Source organism: Ostrea edulis, chromosome 3 (genome assembly GCF_947568905.1).
Source record: "Ostrea edulis chromosome 3, xbOstEdul1.1, whole genome shotgun sequence".
In the NCBI taxonomy this organism is placed as follows: Eukaryota; Metazoa; Mollusca; class Bivalvia; order Ostreida; family Ostreidae; genus Ostrea; species Ostrea edulis.
Window position 1 is genome coordinate 77,439,509 of NC_079166.1, and position 23,787 is coordinate 77,463,295.

General features: G+C 35.5%; 1 protein-coding gene across 1 annotated transcript in view; it reads right to left on the minus strand.

Annotated features, from left to right (window-relative positions):
* Positions 1-10,157: 10,157 nt before the first annotated feature.
* Positions 10,158-23,787, minus strand: part of LOC125677509 (uncharacterized) — a 171,474-nt gene continuing 157,844 nt past the window's right edge. Inside the window, exons 19-21 of the mRNA XM_056161023.1 lie at positions 19,151-20,338; positions 19,030-19,051; positions 10,158-15,201 (exon numbers count right to left, since the gene is read on the minus strand). Coding sequence (XP_056016998.1) covers positions 14,891-15,201; positions 19,030-19,051; positions 19,151-20,338 — 1,521 coding nt within the window. The 3' untranslated portion in view covers positions 10,158-14,890. The remainder of the gene's footprint in view (positions 15,202-19,029; positions 19,052-19,150; positions 20,339-23,787) is intronic.

The following is a 23,787-nucleotide window of genomic DNA, read 5'->3' on the forward strand; positions in this document are numbered from 1 at the left end:
TGATGCTCAACCGAAATGTTTGAAATCCAAAATAACTATGAAGTTTTGGAGCTAAATATAGCCTAAAACAGCGTGCCAAAAAAGTGTAGCCAAATTCGTCCAAGGATAAGAGCTATGCACGAGGGAGATAATCCTTAATTTTGAAATGAATTTCTAAATTTTATAACAGCAATTAAATATACATCCGTATTTTCAAGCTAGTAACGAAGTACTAAGCTACTGGGCTGTAGAGACTCTCGGGGACTAACAGTCCACCAGCAGAGGCCTTTAATTGTATCATGGACACAGAGGCAAATATAATACATGTATTAGGAAAGAGGTCTATAAGATTCACTGTCTATATTTACTATGTAACCCATTTTTCTACTGGACACAAATCTGGTTTATTGCAGTATACTAAGTATGCTATTGATTGTGGTGGGTAAATATTTTGGTGAATTCGTATTCGTTCATATATACAATGTATATGAAAAGTGATATGCTTAAATTTAGCCATTTTTGTGAATCTTTGGAAATTGACAAAATAGGCCAAATTATACACCAGGCAAATAAATCGGCTAACCAGTGATACTGTATTCCATTTGTGACAAAATGGTAGTCAGAGTTTTAACAAATAGTTCACGCCTACTCTCTTGGTATGGTATACTAAAACATAACATTGTTATAATCAATATCAAGTTTTCATTATTTCTCTCAGTGACTCAAAGGAGCAAAGGGTGATCGCTCCGAATGCTTTTCCATTGTTGATTGATGTGGCTGTTTGAAACGTGATATCAGCTAGTTTAAATTACCATTGGTATGTAATTATTAAAAGTGGATGATAACCCATCATTTTTGCTGTAAGGAAATATGTCAACAAACTTGACACACGCATGTTTATGATTGTTTATCATAATTTATGTTTCATGATTATTTTACAGGGAGTTCTTATCCATTTTGTTTCCAATTTATATATAAATATCTAACAAAGGATAACACGAAAATAGGATACTGGTTGTAAACGAATCTCAAAATCACCTTACTTCCAAGAAACGGATTGAATCTTCCTATTCAAAGGGTGTTCGTTATATCTAATGTAATGAGTTTTATAAACGAAAATAATTCAAGCTGTCTGCATTGTCGTTGATCACGTACAGGAAAAGATATTGCAGGAATAATCAGGACATCTAGCAGTAAACTGGTTTGTAAGATGAGTATCATATGCAGTAATTTCTCGACCCCTGGGCTTAGAGTCCAGGACCCAGGGTTGACTACTTTAGTCATATGTTGAAATTGCATCAAATCTGTATCTTAAAAATCGTCTTTACTTCGGGCCATCAAGGAGGCAAACTCTTTTCATGATTATTATCAACACTCAAGGTTCTACCCAAATTGTGAAATTCAGGATCCAAGGGATTAAGGTTCAGGCTCCATGGTTGTGAGCAGAGGGTCCTATACTATTTGTTCATTGAAAATTCATTATCTTAGATAAATGTAGTCTTTACTACTAGAGATCAATGAGACAAACTCCTCACATGATTATAACGAATATTCAATCCTTTACAAAAGGATTGTGCTAGTTTAGTTATATATTGGAAAAGTACAATATCTTAAAAAATGTATATCAATGAGTTAAATATCTAGTTTTAGTAATGATTAAAACTATTCATAGAATTATTTGAATAGCACATTTTTATTTATTTATTGATTGATGTTTTCCGCCACACTCAACAGTTTTTCAGTTATCTGGTGGCGCCCAGTTGCTATTGGTGGAAGAGAGAACCCAGATACAATGTACCTGGGAAGAGACCACCGACCTTCCGAAAGTAAACTGGGAAACTTTCTCACTTACCGACGCGAGTGCGAGCGGGATTCGAACCCGCGCCGACAGAGGTGAGAGGCCACGTGATTTTGAGCGCGATGCTCTAACCATTCAGCCACGGAGGGACTGATCAATGGACGGCGAAGATAAAGAATAGTGCTCATAAATCCCATAAACAATAAAAAATAGATAGTTGGGCAAACACGGATCCCTGGGCACACCAGACGTGGGATCAGGCGCCTAGGAGGAGTAAGCATTCCCCGTCGACCGGTCACAACCACCGTGAGTTCTATATATTGCTCAGATAAACCATTATCCGTAGTCACAATCAATGTGTCACGGTGTCGCAATCTGTATGAAACACGTCTGACAGCATTTAACCCAAGTGATAGGTTGTATTGGCAAACTAGATCGTTATAACAACCATATAATTTGTGAAATGCTGACTTTAAACGAGACTGTTGAAACCCCTGTACCATCAACTTGTTTGTCAGTAGTTTGCCTCGATTTAAAAACTGACCATTCGCAGAACAAGCTCTTGCATATCGAATCAGTTTAGAGATATATAAATGTTTGGAAAAACACTGGTTCAAGCGATGTATCTTTGTAAGGGTTTTTATGTAGTTTATGAATCAAAATTAGGTACGGTAACTCATCTTCATTCAACCCACCGACTGGGATACGAAGTGTGCCTAAAACTGAACCATAATTTTGAAGAATGTTTATTTTTATATAAGAGCAGTTGAAGTATAATTACGATTACCACAAGTGGAGTTAATGGATGCAAATTAATATAAATAATTTTGTATTCTTTATTTGATGCAAGGTATTGATCACTATTCGTTATCTTCATTTCAGTGATTTTTTTTTTCTAGACCTGTAGTGGTTTAATTTCTGTCTACAGTGACTTATTTTTTCTCTCCAGAACTGTAGTGATTTATTTTCTGTCTCTGGATCTGTAGTGATTTATTTTCTTTCTTTAGATGTGCAGTGATTTATTTTCTATCTGTAGATCTGTATTGATTTATTTCTGTCTCTCGATCTGTAGTGATTTATTTTCTGTTTGTAGATCTGTAGTGATTTATTTCTGTCTCTCGATCTGTAGTGATTTATTTTCTGTCTCTGGATCTGTAGTGATTTATTTTCTTTCTTTAGATGTGCAGTGATTTATTTTCTATCTGTAGATCTGTATTGATTTAATTCTGTCTCTCGATCTGTAGTGATTTATTTTCTGTTTGTAGATCTGTAGTGATTTATTTTTTGTCTCTAGATATGTAGTGATTTATTCTCTGTCTCTAGGTTGTAGTGATTTGTTTTCTATCTCTAAATCTGTAGCATTTTATTTTCTATCTCTAGATCACTACTTTAGATTCCCATGGGGATCCGGGTTGGAATATGTCCTCAGTATCCTTGTCGTAGAAGGCGATTAAATGGGGCGATCATTCGGATGAGACCGCAAAAACTGAAGTCCCGTGTCACAGCAGGTGTGGCACAATCCCTCCCTGTTCAAAAGCCATAAGCGCGAAGCATAGGCCTAAATTTTGTAGCCCTTCACACAAGCAGTGGCAACGTCTCCATATAAGCGAAATATTCCCGAGAGGGACGTTAAACAATAATTGATCAATCTATTTATCTCTAGATTTGTAATGATTTATTATATGTCTCTAGATCTGTGATGATTTATTTTCTGTCTATTGATCTGTAGTGATTTAGTTTCCGTCTCTAGATCTGTAGTGATTTATTTTCTGTCTCTAGATCTGTAGTGATTTGTTTTCTGTCTCTAGATTTGTAGTGATTTATTTTCTGTCTCTAGATCTGTAGTGATTTGTTTTCTATCTCTAGATCTGTAGTGGTTTGCTTTCTGTCTCTAGATCTGTAGGGATTTATTTTCTGTCTCTAGATCTGTAGGGATTATTATCTGTCTCTAGATCTGTAGTGATTTATCTTCTGTCTCTAGATTTGTAGTGATTTATTTTCTATCTGTAGATCTGTAGGGATTTATTATCTGTCTCTAGATCTGTAGTGATTTATCTTCTGTCTCTAGATTTGTAGTGATTTATTTTCTATCTGTAGATCTGTAGGGATTTATTATCTGTCTCTAGATCTGTAGTGATTTATCTTCTGTCTCTAGATTTGTAGTGATTTATTTTCTATCTGTAGATCTGTAGTGATTTATTTTCTGTCTCTAGATCTGTAGTGATTTATTTTCTGTCTGTAGATCTGTAGTGATTTGTTTTCTGTCTTTAGATCTGTAGTGATTTATTTTCTTTCTCTAAATTTGTAATGATTTATTTTCTTTCTAATGACTTGTTGTGATTCATTTTAAGACATGGTTGATGGTGAGGTAGGAGACATGGAGAAGCGTGGAATCACTGAATCCTTTCAAGTGAAGCGCCAAGTATTAACGAATGCATTAGAGGCTGCAGTAATGATTTTGTGTGTAGATGGCATAACTAAATCAACTCCAATACTTCGACAACCAGACCACAGGCCCCTTAATTAAGATAATGAATGATACTATAACACAGTTTTGACTTTTCCTAATGTTTCGATGTCTTATTCAATGTTCAAAGTAATTAATGGCCTGATGGTATGGGGCCAGAAAATTATGCATTTGGGCTTGTGTTTTGTAAATAGCATGTGTCCTTGGAGCTAGCTAATTTGAATACTTATCAAAATCCCTCAACGACCCGGCTAGTAAATATTAGAGGTGTGGGCATCCAGGTTTAACACATGTTATATATGCAATTTCATGATTTTACTCTTGTTACGTTGTCCTATGGAGTAACACAATGTAGATCATTTTACGTATGTTTTTAAAGGGTTTTTACCACGATTTTTAATGTAATTAAAATCAGATGGGGTAACCTTAATAAAGTACGTTTCTGCTGTTATATTGTTTCATTACTCCCAATAATTGATACAAGCAAGCATTTTATCTCCATATATTCAAAGCTTCCGCTTCTCAAATCGTCACTAATGAGCTATCTAGTCACGTGATACTTCATGACGTCATACGTGTCAACGTGCTGCAGCAGCTATGTATGTGTGTGTGGATAGATTCTATTGAAAGTAATAAATTATACAGAATGGATAGTTAATGTTCCGACATCGATGACATCCCGTTAGTATTTAATATTCCGCCATACACATTTGAACCTGCCGCTGAGCCATTCCCTCAGCAACCATTTATATTAGCCTAATACTTCATCGACATTGACCACTGGGACGGAAATCCCGCTCACAGAAAGGATGGAACGTTTTCAACTTTTGGTGAATACCTGAATGACACATTTCGTTTGCAAACATTTTGACTGTGTTCCCTTGTAGCTCATAATATTTTTAAAGCATTAGAGGTCTGTATATGTAGAGTGTAACATGCATTAGCCAATGCTGATCTAATTGAAATCAGTTCTTCTTTAACCGTTACACTGGAGAAGGTAAAGATTGATGCATTGACCTACAATGTGTCGAAGGAAACAGTCGATTTACCAATATCGATTTAATTTATAATTTTATTTTTCAAAGGGGGGGGGGGGGGGCGGAGGCAACCAGATTTTAAAATTACCAATCTGATGAAAATTTATCCACTTCTTAAATCGTATAGTGTGTTTAAGAGGGCGGGAAAGAGAGAGACATGGGGCCAATAGTCGTAACCTTTACCTTATAATCATCCCTCTCATTACTTTTTTAAAAATGGGGGGGGGGGTGCCATTCATTATATTGTTGCATTTTTTTTTCACTACGTTGGCACGCACCGTCTTTTAAAAAAAATATAAAGCCGCCGTATTTCAGTATTTTTGACGACTATTAACTGGCTTTTTTCGACTTTTTCTTTTTCTTATAAAGAGTGTATGTTACACAGAAATTTATGTGGTTGCCAGACCCGCGGCGACTTCAATGATTGCCTCAATACCTCGTAGGCTATAAGAGTTCTCAAACTGAAGGCAGTCTCTGATTATGTCCAGTCTGAAGGACAACGAGCCTATTAATTTGTAAAAAGAAATGCCGATATCATGAATTAAATGGGTTAGAATGCTATGTGTAAGTTCGTCATTGAAGATGGTTTTCCGTTGGTTTGGAGTATTTCTAAATTTAGTTCTAGCTCACAAAATTTCTCTGACTTGCCTCGTTGTAAAAGTAAAAAAAAATCGTCTTTTGTGTGCTGATTATTACAACTATAAACTGTACAACACAATATAATGGGACTTGTAACTGTTGAATCTTTCCATTTTGTATCAAGAGCCTGCTGTATGTGCTGTTCACAACTTTTTTAATGTTTCCATGCTTGCTCGCTTCACCGTGATTGACATGTATGACGTCACATACTAATGTCGCGAACATCTCTAACGAGAATATGCATATCTGGCTTTTTGCACTTTCGATACAAAATAATCACTAAAGCACGCTTTATATCGAAAAAAATAATAATAGCACGATTCAAAAAACACCGCATTTTCATATAAATTTACAAACAATAAAAATCGTGGTAAAAACCCTTTAAGTGAAGTATATATGTAGTGTTAAATATAAGATCTAGAGAGGGCACACATATATGTTCAAAAGGACACTTTTCCTCACGGCAAGACAATTTCTGGGCACTTTCATTGTAACATTCTATGATAGTAATAGAATGATCATTTAGCCTCTTTAAAAGTTAATACCTACTGTCTTGATTTTAAACTTTTCAATCAACCTTGTGAAAATAAAGAACAATTGTTTATATCTGACAACAAATATTTTATAGAGAAAAAGGGGCATGGCTTAATTAAAAAGGGCATGGTTCCAGCACACTAGAGGGGTCCTTCCACGATCTGATTAAACTCAGATCCTCGATCCGCTCCTCTTTCTTCATTTTGTCGCTACACGAGTAGTAGTCGTGTAGAACAAGAACAAATGCGGAAAGAGGAGCGGATCGAGGATTCATTTTAATCAGATTGGGTCCTTCCACGTGCTGTTATTCCACCCCACACCATAACGTTACCGCCACCGAATTGTCGACGTTGCACAACACAAGCTTCCTGGTACCGCTCCCTAACGCGACGATACACTTTACAACGGTCATCACTGCTATCCAAATGAAATCTGGATTCAACAGTGAACAGAATATTGGCCCAGTCCTGTATTCTGAATCGCAGATGTCGTCTGCATCGTGCTAGTCTAACGATACGATGACGTTCAAGCAGTATTGGAAGCACCGTTAGACGTCTTAGTCTGATGTTGTGCTTGAGTAGACACTTACGCACAGCTCTTGGACTGATTGGTTGAAGTCCAGGAATGCTACGAGCAGTCAAACTTGTGGTCTGGAAACGATTTCTCAGGTGCACAAGTATAATGTGGTTGTCCTGTCGACACTACGTCACACGAGGTCGCCCAGAACGTGGTCGATCCTGAGTGTTACCAGATTGCTGGAAACGTCTCCATAATGACTGAATGGTGTTCCAATGAACTCCAAAGTGTCCTGCTACAATATATTTGTGCCATTCCAGCTGGAAGCATCCCAACAGCACGATTACGTTGGTTTTCGTTGAGTCGTGGCATGACAGAAGGGTAAATTTTGTCACAACTAAAGTGTTTTCCATAACGAATAGTGTCCAAACAAACCTTTTACACTTCTTAGTCCAAACAGTATTGGCCAGTAAAACTCGTGCGCACAAACACTTCAATAAACTAACTGTGTTCACTAACCATGAAAAAGTCGGTGCATCTGAATCGGGTACTATGAAAAGCGAAAATAACGAACAATGATCAATCTCATAACTCATACAAGCAATACAAAATAGATAGTTGGGCAAACACGGACCTCTGGACACACCAGAGGTGGGATCATAGGATATATCTAATATTGTTAAAAACATCACCTTTATCGATTGTTTAGATTTTATGAATATGAATTATGAATATAGATAAATTATACTAAATTTTATAATGCATATATATGATGATATGATGCATATAATGATAGTATAATCCGTGTTTGCCCAGTTATCTATTCTGTATTGCTTATGAGATTTATGAGATTCATCACTGATCGTTATCTCCACCTTTCATTTAACCATCGAGCTCGTATCTCTGCTGGTGAACAGTTTTCCCCCGAGGATCCTTCGAGATAGCAAAGATTTGTCATATATACAATCGTCATATTGGCAGCGTTTGGTACATAAACAAAAATATTGTACCCAAATTAAAGAAGGTGGCGGAAATCCAATTGCCATTGGACTTTATGGCAAACATTTTAAGGTGTCACCTATTCTTCTATTTTATTATGTTTGTATTTAATCAAGATTTATAAGAATTAGGGAGATCCCAATGGCATTCTTGTTTAAGTTGTCTGAGTTGTAGTTTTGATACTCGGGGATTAATAAATGACAATTTTCAACCAACAATATGTATTCTATTGTTAATTGCCAAGAAAAATAACAAAGTTGCGGGACATTAGAAAACCGGTTTCTTCGAATAGTATGTAAAACTTATACGGTACCAATGTTGCTGCACCAGATGCGCATTTCGACAAATTATGTCTCTTCAGTGATGTTCAATCGAAATGTTTGAAATCCGAAATAACAATGACGTTTTAGAGCTATTATAGGCAAAAACAGTGTGCCAAAAAGTGGAAACAAATTCGTATGTTATATTCTTATAAAAATAGAGAGCATAAAGACTGTTATGCTCCCTTTTTGATGATTCCTTTTTCAGATCCCATGTGTTTGATCTCAAAATGTTTAATAAAAAATGTCAAACTTGTGAAATACTAATTACTAGAACTTCATTTAGTAGTAATCTCACCGGGCGTAGATTATGTACGTTGTCTACACTATTGAGTGTTACGTATGTAACTTAATGTATGTGGGAGAAACTAAGGGTTCACTTAATAAAAGAATATCGGGCACATATTTCAAATAAACACTGGTGAAACTAACTTCTTTACAAGCATTTCACTTAACCGGACATCTCCATTCTGTCCATGAAGGTAAGGATTTGGAAAAAAATACCATCACACAAACAATCCAACATTTATGAAAAACGGGATGATTTGAACTTCTCTATCGTCAACTTCTAATATTTATGTAGCAATATTCCATTATCACCTACATGTGGTGTTTACATCTCTCAACTGATTTGATAGACAAGAGCTTGTTCTGTGTATGATCAGTTTTAAAATAGAAGCAGGCTACTCACAAGCAAGTTGATGGTGCAGGGGTTCAAACAGTCTCGTATAAAATCAGCATTTCGCAAATTCTATGGTTGTTATAACGATCTAGTTTGCCAATGCAACCCAAGTGACCATTCAATAAGATAATGTCTAGCCCTGTATATTGAGCGGTAAATATCCCTACACTTCTACTTTTGCGATATCTCCAAAATTAACAACAATACATTGTGTAAATAAATCGATGAATTTATGTAACCTATGCTAATAACAAGATCTACAGTGATGCTGTTAGGGTAAACTAGTTAGTGTGCAACCAGTAGGTTAATTTTGACCACTTCAGAAAAAAGTCTAATATGATGTATATAAGAGATGACAAAGACATTAAATCCGCGAATGTATATCTGATATCGTTCTGACTAATATTATTTTTTACAAGCATTCAATTGATCAAATAGTCACTTTCACATAAAAACGTGTGTTTTGGATATCAAAATGTAAATTCGCCTAACAAATCATAACTCAAAACATTTAAGTGGGTTTTTTTTAACATCAAAGGTGTAAATTACATTTTGTCGAATATATTTTTACAATTACTGCAAGAATTTAATTGCATTACTGGGTTTTTTTCTATGTGTGTGTGTTTGTGTGCGCGCGCATGTGTGTATGTATACATGTGTGTATGTGTTTTCAAAGAATTTTTTAATCATCATTGAACTTGGTTGAAATTACTTTACTTCTTTTCTTTTAAAGTGGTAAATTCAACGACTTGGATTCCAAAAGGTAAACACAATCAACTCTACCATTCATAGTCATGGATGCCTCATTAAATTCATACCATGTTGTGTATTGAATCCTACAATTAAATTCCAATGTCTTTTAAAAGCAACTTCTTTAATGAATTTCAAATCCAGAACTATTCCCTGATCCGTAACGCCCCTTATTGTTTGTACTGTAACATTAGGGCTTCATGATCTCAATCTATCACACAATTAAACAATTAATTTTCTAAATATACTGTAATACTAATCCGACTAATGAGGGTTACAATGACCTTTTTATAAGGTATTGATCTTTTCCTTGATACTGGTACTTGTGGAAATTGAATGCTGTCGTGATTAAATTTACTCTGACGCAGTCGAAATTGACTTGTATCTAGTGTATTTCGTAGATAAATTTGTGTTGTTTTAAATATTTTCTTTTTCGTTAAAGACTGCAATACAAAGTACAAGATCTGAAATTCGTAATTTGAGACAAAGTGGTCATAGACCAAATAAATACTTGGGCTCGCAAATTCTACTGAAAAAAAAATGGTTGAAGTCTGACTAGTTTACCCTAGATGCAATATGTACAAATCAAACACATTGATATATAATTTCATACTTTGATATCGAAGATTATATATTGATATCTAACATCATATATTGATTTTAGATATCATATGTGAATATCGTAGTTCATACATTCATATTCAATGTTGCATATTGAAATCTAAGATCATACATAGACATTTAATATTCATTGATTTCTAACATACATTGATATCTAAGGTCGTATGTCGATATCTCAATCCATACATTATAGCTAAGACTGCATATTGATTCTTAAGATCATGCTTGGCTTCAAAGATCACGTATTAACATCTAAGATCCCATATTGACATCTGAGATCGCACAGTGACATCTAAGGTCGTACATAGATTCATAATGTCATACATTGATATCTAAGGTTATACATTGGTATCCGACATCATACATTGGTATTTAAATTCATAAATTGATATATAACCTCATACATTGATATTTAAAATCATACATTAATATCTAAGCTGATACATCCTAAACTGATAACTGAGGTTATTCATTGATAAATAAGATAACACACAAATATCTAAAATCATATATTGATATCTAAGAACACATAAAGTAGTATATGCATATCCAAAATGTTACATTGATATTTAAGGTCACATTAATATCTAAACTCATGCATTAAAAAGATGACACCTATCCGAGCTTTTATCAGCATTATGTGCAGTGATATAACTCGTATGTAGTCAGGAATAGTTGAATATCATACAACAACGTGAACAAAGTCTTATCATGAAGAATATGTATATAAATTAGGAAAACCCCACCTAAAATAGTTCCGTATATATTTAATACGCTTTTTTTCCTTAAAAGTAGGTCAAACTCTTAGCTCAAGGTGACAAGTTCAAAGATCATAATATGAAATGAACGGCTTTGCCATAAGAAACATGTACAGTGGAGCCTCGGTAATCCGGACGCCATTAATCCGGACGCTTCACCTTCCGGACGAATTTTCTAGGGAACGGAATTTTTATACATTATTTTGCATTATTAATCCGGAAATTCGTGTTCCGGATCCGGACGGTCACTTTTTACTACAAAACGTTATAATGCATTGAAAATTGTACCGTTAATCCGGACGGTAATTTTGTTTAGGGAAGGTCTGTGTCGGACAATTTTAGCACGGCGTAAATTATAAAGAAAACAAGCCAAACTGTCTAATTGAAGCGATTACCTGTTCCCTGTCAACAACTCCCTATAATTAGGTGGTGTGTGATGATATGTCAGTTAGATAGCACGTGCCGATCGAGACATTGTATTCCAATTTTCGCACATAAGATTAGTGTTGAATTTTGTAAATATATCTGTTGCATATTATTTTATAGTCTTGATCAATAGCCTAATAGTATTAATAAATTAAACATCATGCCGTGATGATAATTTTTAAACTGCTACACATATTAGTTGTATTGATTCGTAAATTGATTATCGGCGTATGCAAATCTAAAGAGTGTAGATTATACCTCTAGATTCTGGATTTTATACTGTTGATTGGCGTGAAATATACATGTATGTTCATGCACATGTATATGTAGTAAGTTTTTAACGTTTAGAATGGCACGCATGTAGAATGTACAATGCACCTGTGTACGATTGATTCTTGTCACGATGTTGTAAAGCTTTATTGCTTTCGAATTCTTAAACTCTGGGTAGAAGTGAAAATGAAAATAAAATTTTGTATGTACCCGTAATGTTAGTTTCACCCGAGTTTTGTTCCGTTATTATCGCATCATGAAAATAATAGGTGCGCGTGGCTAGATCAAAGCAGTAGTAGGTCTTGATATTACGAGCTTAAATGATCTTATTCTCCCGATATTGTCTTGGATAATTATAGAAAAAGAAATATAAATTATGGCAGATTGAATTTTGGTTAAAGAATGTTGTCAACTGACATGATAATCACGAAATTCTTATATCAACTTTGGACGATGAAGATTATTTTAACAGACCGCCAAACCCGTGAATCGTGACAGATGAAAAACGGCCTCTTTAAGAAGTAAAAGTGTGATGAAATGTTTGAAGTGTAAATTATAATGTTAGTTACTAATGATTTATTGACTTATAGTTATGTATATATAGTGTTTCATTATTTGTTTTAGTGCATACGGTACACAGTTTTGTATATTTATTTGTAGGGCTCATATATATGTACAATTCAAGCACAGGCAAATACACTGAACACGTACATTAAATTTTAGTGCTTTGAAATACATGTAAATGTTAACATCATCATAATTGATTTACTAATGAAAATGGTCAAATCCAATGATAGAATGTGTTTAATTCACTATGCATTAAAGATACACTACAGCTCATTTTGCGCAAAAATCATGAAATCACAATTTTCCTAGCGCTTTTTCTATTTTTGTTACATTGTTGAAAGTATGAACTTTGCGAAAATAACACTTATCTAAATTTAAAAATTATCGTTTTAACGTAAAAATTAATACTTTTTGATGGCCTATACAAAAATATCGAGTCTCCTCCTTTCAGTCTTCAGACGCATGCGCATAGACAGTAAACAGTGCAGCATGTCGTCCAGTGAGAGAAAGTGTAGTTGATAGATTTAGAATTTTGACAGATTCTATGAGAAAAGAGGTAAAAATAGAATGAGATAAAACTCATACGTGAAATAAAATTTACCTTGGTATCAGTTTGACCGTTGGAAAACAAAGAGCTCGGAGAAACCCATGTAGCTCAGTGGCGGATCTAGGATTTCCGAAGGGGGTGTGAAAGTCAAAGATTAGCCACAGTAATCGGCCATTCTGGTGCAAAATGTGGATTTTCATTCACAATCTGTGGCGTAAAAAGGGAGGGGGGATCCTGCCCCCCCCCCACCCTAAATCTGCCATTGAGACTAGCTGCGAAGACACTACTTTTGAAAGTAAGTGCTATTTTTATCTGAACACGACACGTGTTAGTTGTAAAAACATCGGTCAATGGGCAAATGGAAGGGTTTCTGCTGAAAAAATGATTTACATAATTACTTATTTTAAGGAGCAGGGCATACTCTTATACTTGAAAGGTGAGTGTGGACCCCCTTGAAGGGGAATTTAAATAATTTCCTACACAACACATTTGCTGTCATTCAAAACCACGTGATGTAAATAAGCAGTCAGAATGAAGAAACCTTTGAATTCCGAACGATCTTCAAAGCGCAGTTGAGAGTAAATTGATGCATCCCAATTGTTCAAAATTGTCAGTATCGATATGAATTTTATCATTTTATCAATACATGTTTTAAAAAAACACTTTATTAAAATGTGGAAAATGAGCTGTAGTGTCTCTTTAATAAAGTAGGCATATATTAGTTACTTATGTAAAGATCGAAAATATGCAATTTAATTATCCGGACGCTTCATTTATTCGGACGATTTTGCTGGGAACCAAAGTGTCCGGATTAACGAGGATCCACTGTATGCAAGATATGAAAGATCTACCTTAGATAATTAGGACACATGTAGGCCGGATTTATATTAAAAATAGGTCAAACTTCCTGGTTAATGTCACATCACACACCATTGCATCACATGAAATGTCTTTTCGTAGAAAATCGATATGTAAAGTTCAAGAGATATTTTAAAGATTTTTCCCGATTACGAGCATTTAACATTTTGGTCCCCCATGGGGGCCACACCCTACCCCCAGGAACAATGGATTGCACAAACTCTGTTGTACTCTGTGAGGAAGCTTTCATGTAAATTTGAACTTTTCTGGCCCAGTGGTCTTTAAGAAGAAGATTTTCAAAGAATGTCCATCTGTAATTGAATGTAAAACTTTGATTTCCTGTTGTGGTCCCACCCTACCCCCAGTGATCATGATTTGAGCAAACGTAAATCTGTACTATGTCAGGAAGCTTTCAGTGCAAATATTCATTTAATACAAATTTGAAATGGTGATGATAGTGTGGTGGCTCCCTGTTATTTCTTTTAAATACTCTTTGTGTGTAATTAACTGAAAACCACCACCACCCCCAAAAATAATAATAATATTATCTAGATCATCAGATAACTACGCACTATAAGTTACAGCAGCAAAATCAATATACATTTTGTATCTAACAGTGTTACTTATAACGGATACCTGTTTGTTATTTCTGACCCACCCACCCCCTAAAAGAAAAAAACCCGTTAAGAACAATTTCCTGCTATTTTGTGATTTTGCTTTGCAAATAAAACATTTTGAGAGAGTTTTGAACGTCAACCGATCTACACTATTATATGCAAGTTTTGCAAAGTGCACTGAAATTAAGATATTTTCATATTATAATTCACTTCTCTTTTTTTAAAAGCTTTCGTATAATTAATCCGAATTCAGCTACAACCCTCGAGATGAAAGATGTGATCGCTGGAGAAGACGTCAATCATACATAACCAATCATATTAACTGACTGTTCTTTTTCACACACAATAATCTATTGCAACAATGAATTAAATGATATATGTCTAACTATATGTACAACATTGATAAAACGGAGTCGTTCCCTTAAATTGATTATTGAATAGGTGAGCCTAAAACATATTTACATACGTAGTTCCGCCTTCACAGGCTAGTGTCTTTAGACTCAATTCATTTTCCTTCCTTTGAAATCTCTTCCTTTGCTCGACTAAACCCATCCCAATCCACACCTGCACCAGTTTGTCTTTCTGCGTCCTGTAGGGATTTTTCTAAGTTCTCTAATGTTGCTGCAGGACCACGTTTGCGTTTCCATGTGAGAAGGATGTTGTGTACCACAGTACTCATGGACGTGGGATTTTCCCTCTTCAATCTATCTATCTCCACTTGTGATAATCCCAAGCAGGTGGCAATCAATTCCATATCATTTCCAATCACCTTGTTGAACTTCGACAGATCCCGCTCAGACAAAACAATGGACACACCTGCAATTATTTAAGATCTGACTATCAAATGTATCTTTCGGTTAAATCATGCTCAGATAAAACTGTGACGTTTGTTTCGCCAAGGGATAAACCTGTAATTATTAAAGATATGACAATCAAATACATCTCTGGGTTAAGAACTACCCAAACTCTAACTGCAATACAATGTCAATTATATACAGTCAGATTTTGCCTCTCACCTAAGATCCAGTCGGTGCAGGAATCCTGAAACATACAATTTATGTCCCCCTTATCGATCAGAGAGATTATTATACCGGCACCAAATTGGAAAAAGGAATGGTAGTTATGAAATAAAGTCAGAAATGATCAATTGTTAACGGACGACGGACAACAAAGGACGCCAGTAAATAGCAAAATGTCGCAATATTGATAATTATGTGACTATAGAGTATCAAAAAAAAATAAATATATCAACACAATGTTCGCATACTTTTTAAGTACAGTCTCTAGAGTATACATGATTACACCCAAAAATGAACATAATTTTGTTTGGAAACTCTGAATCTTGAAATACCTTTCAAGATTCAATGATAAATGCTGATGTTGACAAATTATGTACAAATGTAAGATATTAATTATACCCCCTGCAACAAGTTGTGTGTGTGTGTGTGTGGGGGGGGGGGGGTAATACTGGAATCGGGTTGTCCGTCTGTCTGTCTGTCCGTCCGTCTGTAGACGCAATGGTTTCCGGGCTCTAAAGCATTATCCTTTCCACCTACCGTCACCATATCATATATATGGACTACCCATGGGGTGAAGATGTTCCCTATCGATTTTGGGGTCAAAAGGTCAAAGGTCAAGCGCACTGGACATCGAAGTAGCAATATGCTTTCCGGGCTCTAAAGCATTATCCTTTCCACTTAGCGTCACCATATCATATATATGGACTACCCATGGGATGAAGATGTTCCCTATCGATTTTGGGGTCAAAAGGTCAAAGGTCACGCGCACTGGATACCGAAGTAGCAATATGGTTTCCAGGCTCTAAAGCGTTATCCTTTCCACCTACAGTCACCATATCATATATATGGACTACCCATGGGATGAAGATGTTCCCTATCGATTTTTGGGTCAAAGGTCAAGCACACTGGATACCGAAGTAGCAATATGGTTTCCAGGCTCTAAAGCGTTATCCTTTCCACCTACAGTCACCATATCATATATATGGACTACCCATGGGATGAAGATGTTCCCTATCGATTTTTGGGTCAAAGGTCAAGCACACTGGACATCGAAGTAGCAATATGGTTTCCGGGCTCTAAAGCGTTATCCTTTCTACCTACAGTCACCATATCATACATATGGACTACCCATGGGATGAAGATGTTCCCTATCGATTTTGGGGTCAAAAGGTCAAAGGTCACTCGCACTGGACATCGAAGTAGCAATATGGTTCGGTTTGTCATGCCATTTGTTTTTTACACTCAGAAAAGAGGTAGTTTATACCTATTACCAACACCCTTTGGGAGATTGGGGTAAGCGGGGGGTATTCTTAGTGAGCATTGCTCACAGTACCTCTTGTTATGTGATGTTTTTGTTCAAATTCAATATTTCATTTGAAGGTAACTTTAACTTGACTGAGTTATCCTTCTCAACCCCCCACTTCCCAGCTTCCTCTGAAAAAAATGTAGATAAATAGCGCAAGAAAAATAATTAAAACAAAAGGTACATGGGCCACATCGCTCACATTAATTAATTTAGCTTGATTGTTCAGTTACTGTGATTTTTAAAAGATTGTTTGTCATCTTTATTCCCATGAAAAATATTGACTTTATGTTGTAATCTAGCCTAGCCCGATAGGGTCATAGGATAACGCTATTTACACCACACAAGATAAAAGAACGAATTTTACCCCTACATACCAGAAGGCTCTATTACAATGCGTATATTCTTCCATCTATTAATTACAGCTTGACTATTTGAGATAATACCTCCAAACTGTCTAATTTACAAAAAAAAAAAAAAAAAAAAAAAGAGCTGCAGGGATAATTATGGATGCAAGTCCAGATTACTCTTCTAAACCATTGTTGGAGAAACTTAGTGAGCTGACAGCTTATGAGCTACTTGATTTACACAAATACATTTTTCGCGGTTTCTTCCTAAAAGTATTTGAAAATTCAAGGTAAAGGCTGAAAGGTTCAAAATTTTGGAACAAAAAGGTTTTGTCACAGGGAATGCATACATTAATTAAAAAAGATGCATCACTCATCAATCAAAGGTTATGTGCAAGGTTAAAGTTTCGGTTATAGCTTTACAACGTGGATTAAACTCCAAGATCAAGGTCTTTGATAGCAAAAAAGGCCTGTCGCAAGGAATATAAATATGAAATATACGAGCCACACCACTCTCAATTCAAAAGTATTCAGCAAGCTTCCAGTTTCAGATATACAGGACAAAAACAATACACAGCACTGCCTTTGATAACGGAGGCATTACAATTTAATCAAACAACTTAGGAACATTTGCATGTTGATATGATTTAGTACAGTCCTAATAATCCCAAAAATAATTTGTTTTAATTCCTTGTATATTTCCATATAAGTCTTTGATTTCCTATTGTGGATCAACTCTACTTCCTAGGTTTCACGAATTAAACATAAAATTTACACTGCCTTAAAATGCTTGCATATCAATACGACTAATCATGACAAAACTGTTCTTGGAAAGATTGTAAAGATTTGTTCGTCTATATTCTCATGTAAAACTTGTATCCCCCATTGTTACCCAACCCTACTTCAGATACACATGTTATGATTTAAATAAATGTGAATCTAAACTACCTAGGGATGCTTGCATATTAGTATGGGTAAATAAGAAAGGTGTATATTGAGTTGTAAACCTTGTTATATATTATGAATAGGTTGGATAAGCAATTTGTTTAAAACGTGGATAAATTAGTGTTCTGTGATAATGTAACGTGTATTTAAGCTTCCTGACACATAACAAATGTAAAAGGAGATACCATAGATAAATGTATATTGGAGGTTCGAGTTTCCTCCATTGTTTACATATAGGTCATAGTGCAATATCCTTTACCCAGGCGCCTATGCAACAACCTTGTACCTAAAGGCGTTTCGTGAGATTGGAATATTAGTTATACATTTAATATCATGTGCGATATTTGATAGACTCAGCTGATATTTACAGGTAGTTAGTATAATCAGACTATACATAGGGACCACTCAGACGTGAAATCACAGGATATAACAATCACAGAACTTAGGGAAGTGTCAGCAGGCTGCGTGGTATTAACAATTTCTGTGGAAGTTAAAATAACAATTTCAGAATTTCGTCTATGTGGGGTGAGAATTTTAGAAATTTAGCTTCGTGGAAATAACAATCTAAGAAATTAGGCTATGAGAGATTAATAATTTTAGAATTTTAGCTATGTTGGAATACTAATTTCAGCTATGAGAGAATACTAATTTTAGAATTTTAGTGAAGTGGAAATAACACTTTCAGAGTTTTAGGTATTCCATGTACGGTAATGGACCAACATATATAATCGTTGACAATGAAACTAGTTTTTAACCGGATGAAAGGTGTCATGAACATAATCACGATCTTCAATTGAATAAAGGAAACTACATGCAATGATTCTTCCCATGACCGCTGTTTATGCATGCATGCACATCTAATTACTTGAAAATAAGTGATTACTTACACCAGCTTACATTTAACGAATATAAGATATCTGAATGACGACGAACATGACTTTTTTTCAGAAACAATCTTTCTGAGACGTTTATGCTACCATTTTTAAACTAATATAATATATTGTTTCATACAATGTTTAAATTTACTCACGTTTTGTTTTGTCCAGAACATCCTATTGAGAAAAACGATATCATCATTATTACTAATGTACATCATATGAATCAAACTACATGGTGGTACGTTAAATACTCTCTATCTAAAGATAAAATACCTTATTCCAATAATATAGGAGGTTTGATTCTATCAGGATATGATGGTTTTCTATTTCGTGTATAGGGCACGTTTGCTTGCCTTTCCCGTGGATTTCTCTCTCTTCAACAAAATAAGCATTGTGTTCACGGAACACTTCCTGCTTTGAGCATTGATATCCTACAGTGTACATGATTTCCTTGTGAAAGTTACTGGTTAGATCATTGAGTAATCTTTCAATATCGTCGCGGATTTCCAATGTGACATTTTTTGAGATTGAATCTCTGTTGCGCTGATAAACCTGAAGTTGAATGGAATATCTATTCACAGCAAGAACTACAATGTGGTTTTTATAGACAAAATACGCCAAGTTTTTATATAAAGGAAGACGTTCGTCATTTGGGAATCTCCATTCTCCTCTGGTCTTTGTCAAACAAGCAACAATCAGACGAAAATAAATGAAATATGGCAGAAAAAGAAATCGAAAGACCAATACTGATGTTTTACTTTCAATGGATTGCAAATGTTCCTCTTGTTGGATAGCAAATGTCGTCTTGTTCATGCAAGGAATATAATGTGCCTGTTTACCAATAAAGAGGAGACCAAGACGTTCCATGTATTGTAGCAAGTTTGCTTTGTCATCGCGATCAATTTGAAAGTTCAGAGTGCCCCAAAGTTTCATCAATAAATTGTCTTGTATATGGCCGTTTTCGTTAAACTCTAACCAATCGCGGTTGTTTTCGACAATATCCCTGACATGGTTTGGATCGGTTATTATGTTCTTAAAGGAATCAACAAACCACTGGATGTCAATGATGACAGTTTCGTCAAGAGATCTCTCGTCAAAGTGTAGTATAACGCCTATCTCGTGGTAGAATTTCAGGATATCTCTGATTTGTGTGTATTTCTCTTCGTTTTCCCCAAAACAACTTCCCCATAATTCTACAACTGATATCATTCTTTCCCCCCGTCCTCTGAGTTCTCGGAGTACGACTTCAGACAGCGCCCAGTCTGTAGGAATGGTTTCCTTCCATCTGTCTTGTTGAGCAATTGAAACCATACACTTCTCTAGGTCAGGTAGCGTGTCTTGGAATGATGACCCATCCGACTTAAAACCTAGAACGAAGCAGCGTTCTCTGGTTAAGTGTGACTTCAGATGTTGGTTGTGTTCTAGGAAATCCAGTATGCTGTTGTAGAGTGTGTTAGAATTCTAAAACCCAAATTATGAGAATTTAAAATAGAATCATATTAAATTCTTGAAAATACAAATGTTTATTATAACGCATTATTCAAATGTTACTAAAGATCAGGGAAATATATTGCACAAATCTGGTCAAGTATGTAAAATAGTTTCATGGATTTCATGGATTAGTAAGCTCTGCGTTGAAAATATCTGATTACAAATTAGCGTTATTGCACTCTTGCTGAACCAAAGAATACGAGCCATACATTATAGTAGAGGTTGTGGTAGTCAGTTATGGAATGTTGCATTGTTTGTTTGATATTCGTGGGATTGGTTAACTATATATCGTTAACCGATCGGTGACTGTATTATCTGTCATAATACTATCCATCTCATTGCGATCCAGCCTCACCCTGGAATGTTGCATCATCAAGCAGTCCATTTGCAGTGTTGTTGCAAATATTAATGATACAGACCCTGAAGCGTACTACTACACCACTTGTACAGAACGGTACGAAACGATTCTTGCACGGAACGGTGGACGGTTTGCACGAAACGCTGAACGGTTTGCACGGAACGGTGAACGGTTCGCACGAACTGCTGATCACTTTGTAGGCGTGACATACACGCTTTGTGAACGGTCTGCATGAAATGATAGACATGATCTGCACGATTTCAATTTTTAGCATAATTTTGGTTCTTCTTGGGATTAGTTTAAACATGAAATAATTTCAATATAATGCTAATATTCTAGAAGCTTGAGAAAGAAATGATAATTATCCATTTTAAAATGATTGCTCGTGTATGACGTGGTAAATTATATTGTTACGCATTAGCTCAATGGATGATGAACATGTTGGCATAAAACAAATGGATATTGTTTACATTCGGATATAAAAGAAACAGATGAAAAGATTGGGTCGATATGGAATACGGATTATTAAATTTTATTGATCCATTGCTCTATCTAATTCATTCAAACTGAAAGTGAAATGGTCGCGTCTGTTTTGCTATTCTTGTACATTCAATCTGAGCGTAGTTAAAATACATGTGCAATTTGTGTATTCCAGGCTTCTTCTCAATACAGATGTTAAATAAACAATTTTGTATACGTGTATGACAAGAGGTAAGATGATTTTAAAAAAACTTCTCGTCTGGCAAGACTGGGATATTTTCGGGCGGGGGTGGGGGGGGGGGGGTGTTGTTGAGGGTTGGGTGTGAACGGTCTGTACGAAACGGTAGGGGTGACCTGCAGGCTCTGATTTTTTTTGGCAGTGTTTGGGTCTTCCTACGATTAGTTCAAATTAGAAATAGTTTCAATACAGTGGTAATAATTATACTAGATATTAACAAAGGTTGAGAAAAAAATGATATTGATCCATTCTAAAATGATTGCTCGTGTACGACGCGGTGAATTTCAGTATTTCATACACTTGGCCTTGTTACTAATTTGTAGATCTCATCATCCGTTCAACATTTCTGAAGATTCCATTTATCTACTAGACCTGATTTTTGAGTAATACCAATTTTATGTTCCAAGGTTCTAATGTTCTAATATAATCATGTCCATGTGTCCCTTGTAAATAAAAACCAGTTTTTTAAAGAATTTGTTATTGCCCTTTTAGTTAATCAAAACGTTTAACAAGCCAAAGAGTTTTGCTGTTTCCAGAATAACATAAGGTACAGGGCATAAGCATGGTATCTTTATTGAAAACCAATCAAAACTTGGGGTTACGAAATCAAACTTTTTTTTTAAAAAACTTAAACCAACATAGAACCTATATTTGAGAAAATAGATTATGATATTAATATCAGGGGAGGCTCCATGTCATTTTCACAAAGGGTGGGGTCCGAATTATATTTAGGTAACTCATTTTTTCCATGGGGTTCCAATGTCTTTGGTGTAAATATCAGTAATAAATATTTGAAACTCATAAATCCCAGGGTGGAAGGACGTCACATTTAGGCTCCCTTAACCCTAATCTCCTCCCCCACTGAATCTGCTTCATGTTTTAATTATCAATAGCACAGATTGACCCTTTTAAATATTTCTTTTATTTATTTATTTTTAAATAGAGACCATCCATGCATCCACGTGTTAAATAAGATACATGCGCATGTATTGTGTATACCTACTTTTAAATCAATACTCACATTTAAATGAGAACTTATCATTATCTGAACCCGTGGGGATCCGAGTTAGAATAGGTCCTCAGTACCCCGTTGCTTATCGTAAGAGGCGACTAAATGGGGCGGTCCTTCGGATGAGACCGCAAAAACCTAGGTCACGTGTCACAGCAGGTGTGGCACGATAAACATCCCTCCCTGCTCAAAGGTCATAAGGGCCAAGCATAGGCCTAAATTTTGCAAGTCATCAACAGCAATGGTGACGTCCCCATATAGGTGAAAAATTCTTGAGCGGGACGTTAACCAATATACAATTATTTATTATTATCTGTATTTATAGACCAAAGGATGTTTGGTGCATTTCTCACTTTTTCTCTCTTTATTGAATTACATTGAATTTATTGCGGATTTTGTGTACTGTATTATGGCGTCTCATTAAAACCTCCAGAATTCTTGAATCGTAAATCTAACCATACAATATTCATGCAATAAGTTTACCCTCACCAGGAATGGATCCAATATTTCAACTTGGGGGAGGGGGCAGTAGGTCGCGGGGCGAAGTTCTAGTGGGGGTCAGGGAACGGAAGCTCTTGGATTCTAATGAATTCGTAAGGCAAGAATAACGTTTTTTTTTATAAGACATCTTCATCATTTCTTTTAGTCATGAATGATTGGTGATGAGCATAACAAAACTTACCTTTATAAATGACATATTTAGAGGATCCCCCCCACCCGTAAATGTTCATCTTTTTTTATTTATTTCTTGATCCTCGTCGCACAAACAATAAAGTAATACAAAAGTAGAGTGTATTCCTATTTCACTGGGATGTTTTTGAATATATTAATTAAGTTAATAATCGCTAATAAACTCTAAGTTCCTATTTGAAAAAAACAACAACAAACGAACAAATAACGAACAAATCATTTAACTGCAGTGTGTCTGATGTTCAAACAAAGGGACAATTATCGCCCGACTTGTGTCATTCAGTTACCAGTATTAACACATAATTATTGTATAGAAACAAGGATTCTGAATACACCCATATAATGGTTAAAACACATGTACTGTCGGTACGGCGTCCAGCCAAAATATCACAAGCAAGTAGGTAAGGCACGCTAAAGAACCCTCACTTCTCAATGGCCGTAAGAGCCGAGCATAGGCCTAAGTTTAAAGCCCTTCACCGGTCTTGGTGACGTCTCTATATGAGTGAAAAATTCTCGAGTGAGACGTTAAGCAAGATACAATCAATCAATCAATCAATACTTACAGATTAACTATCGGGATAAGTAAAGTGAATATCGGGAGATGTAGACTCAATATCCTTCTGTTGTAATCCCACGGTATTTTA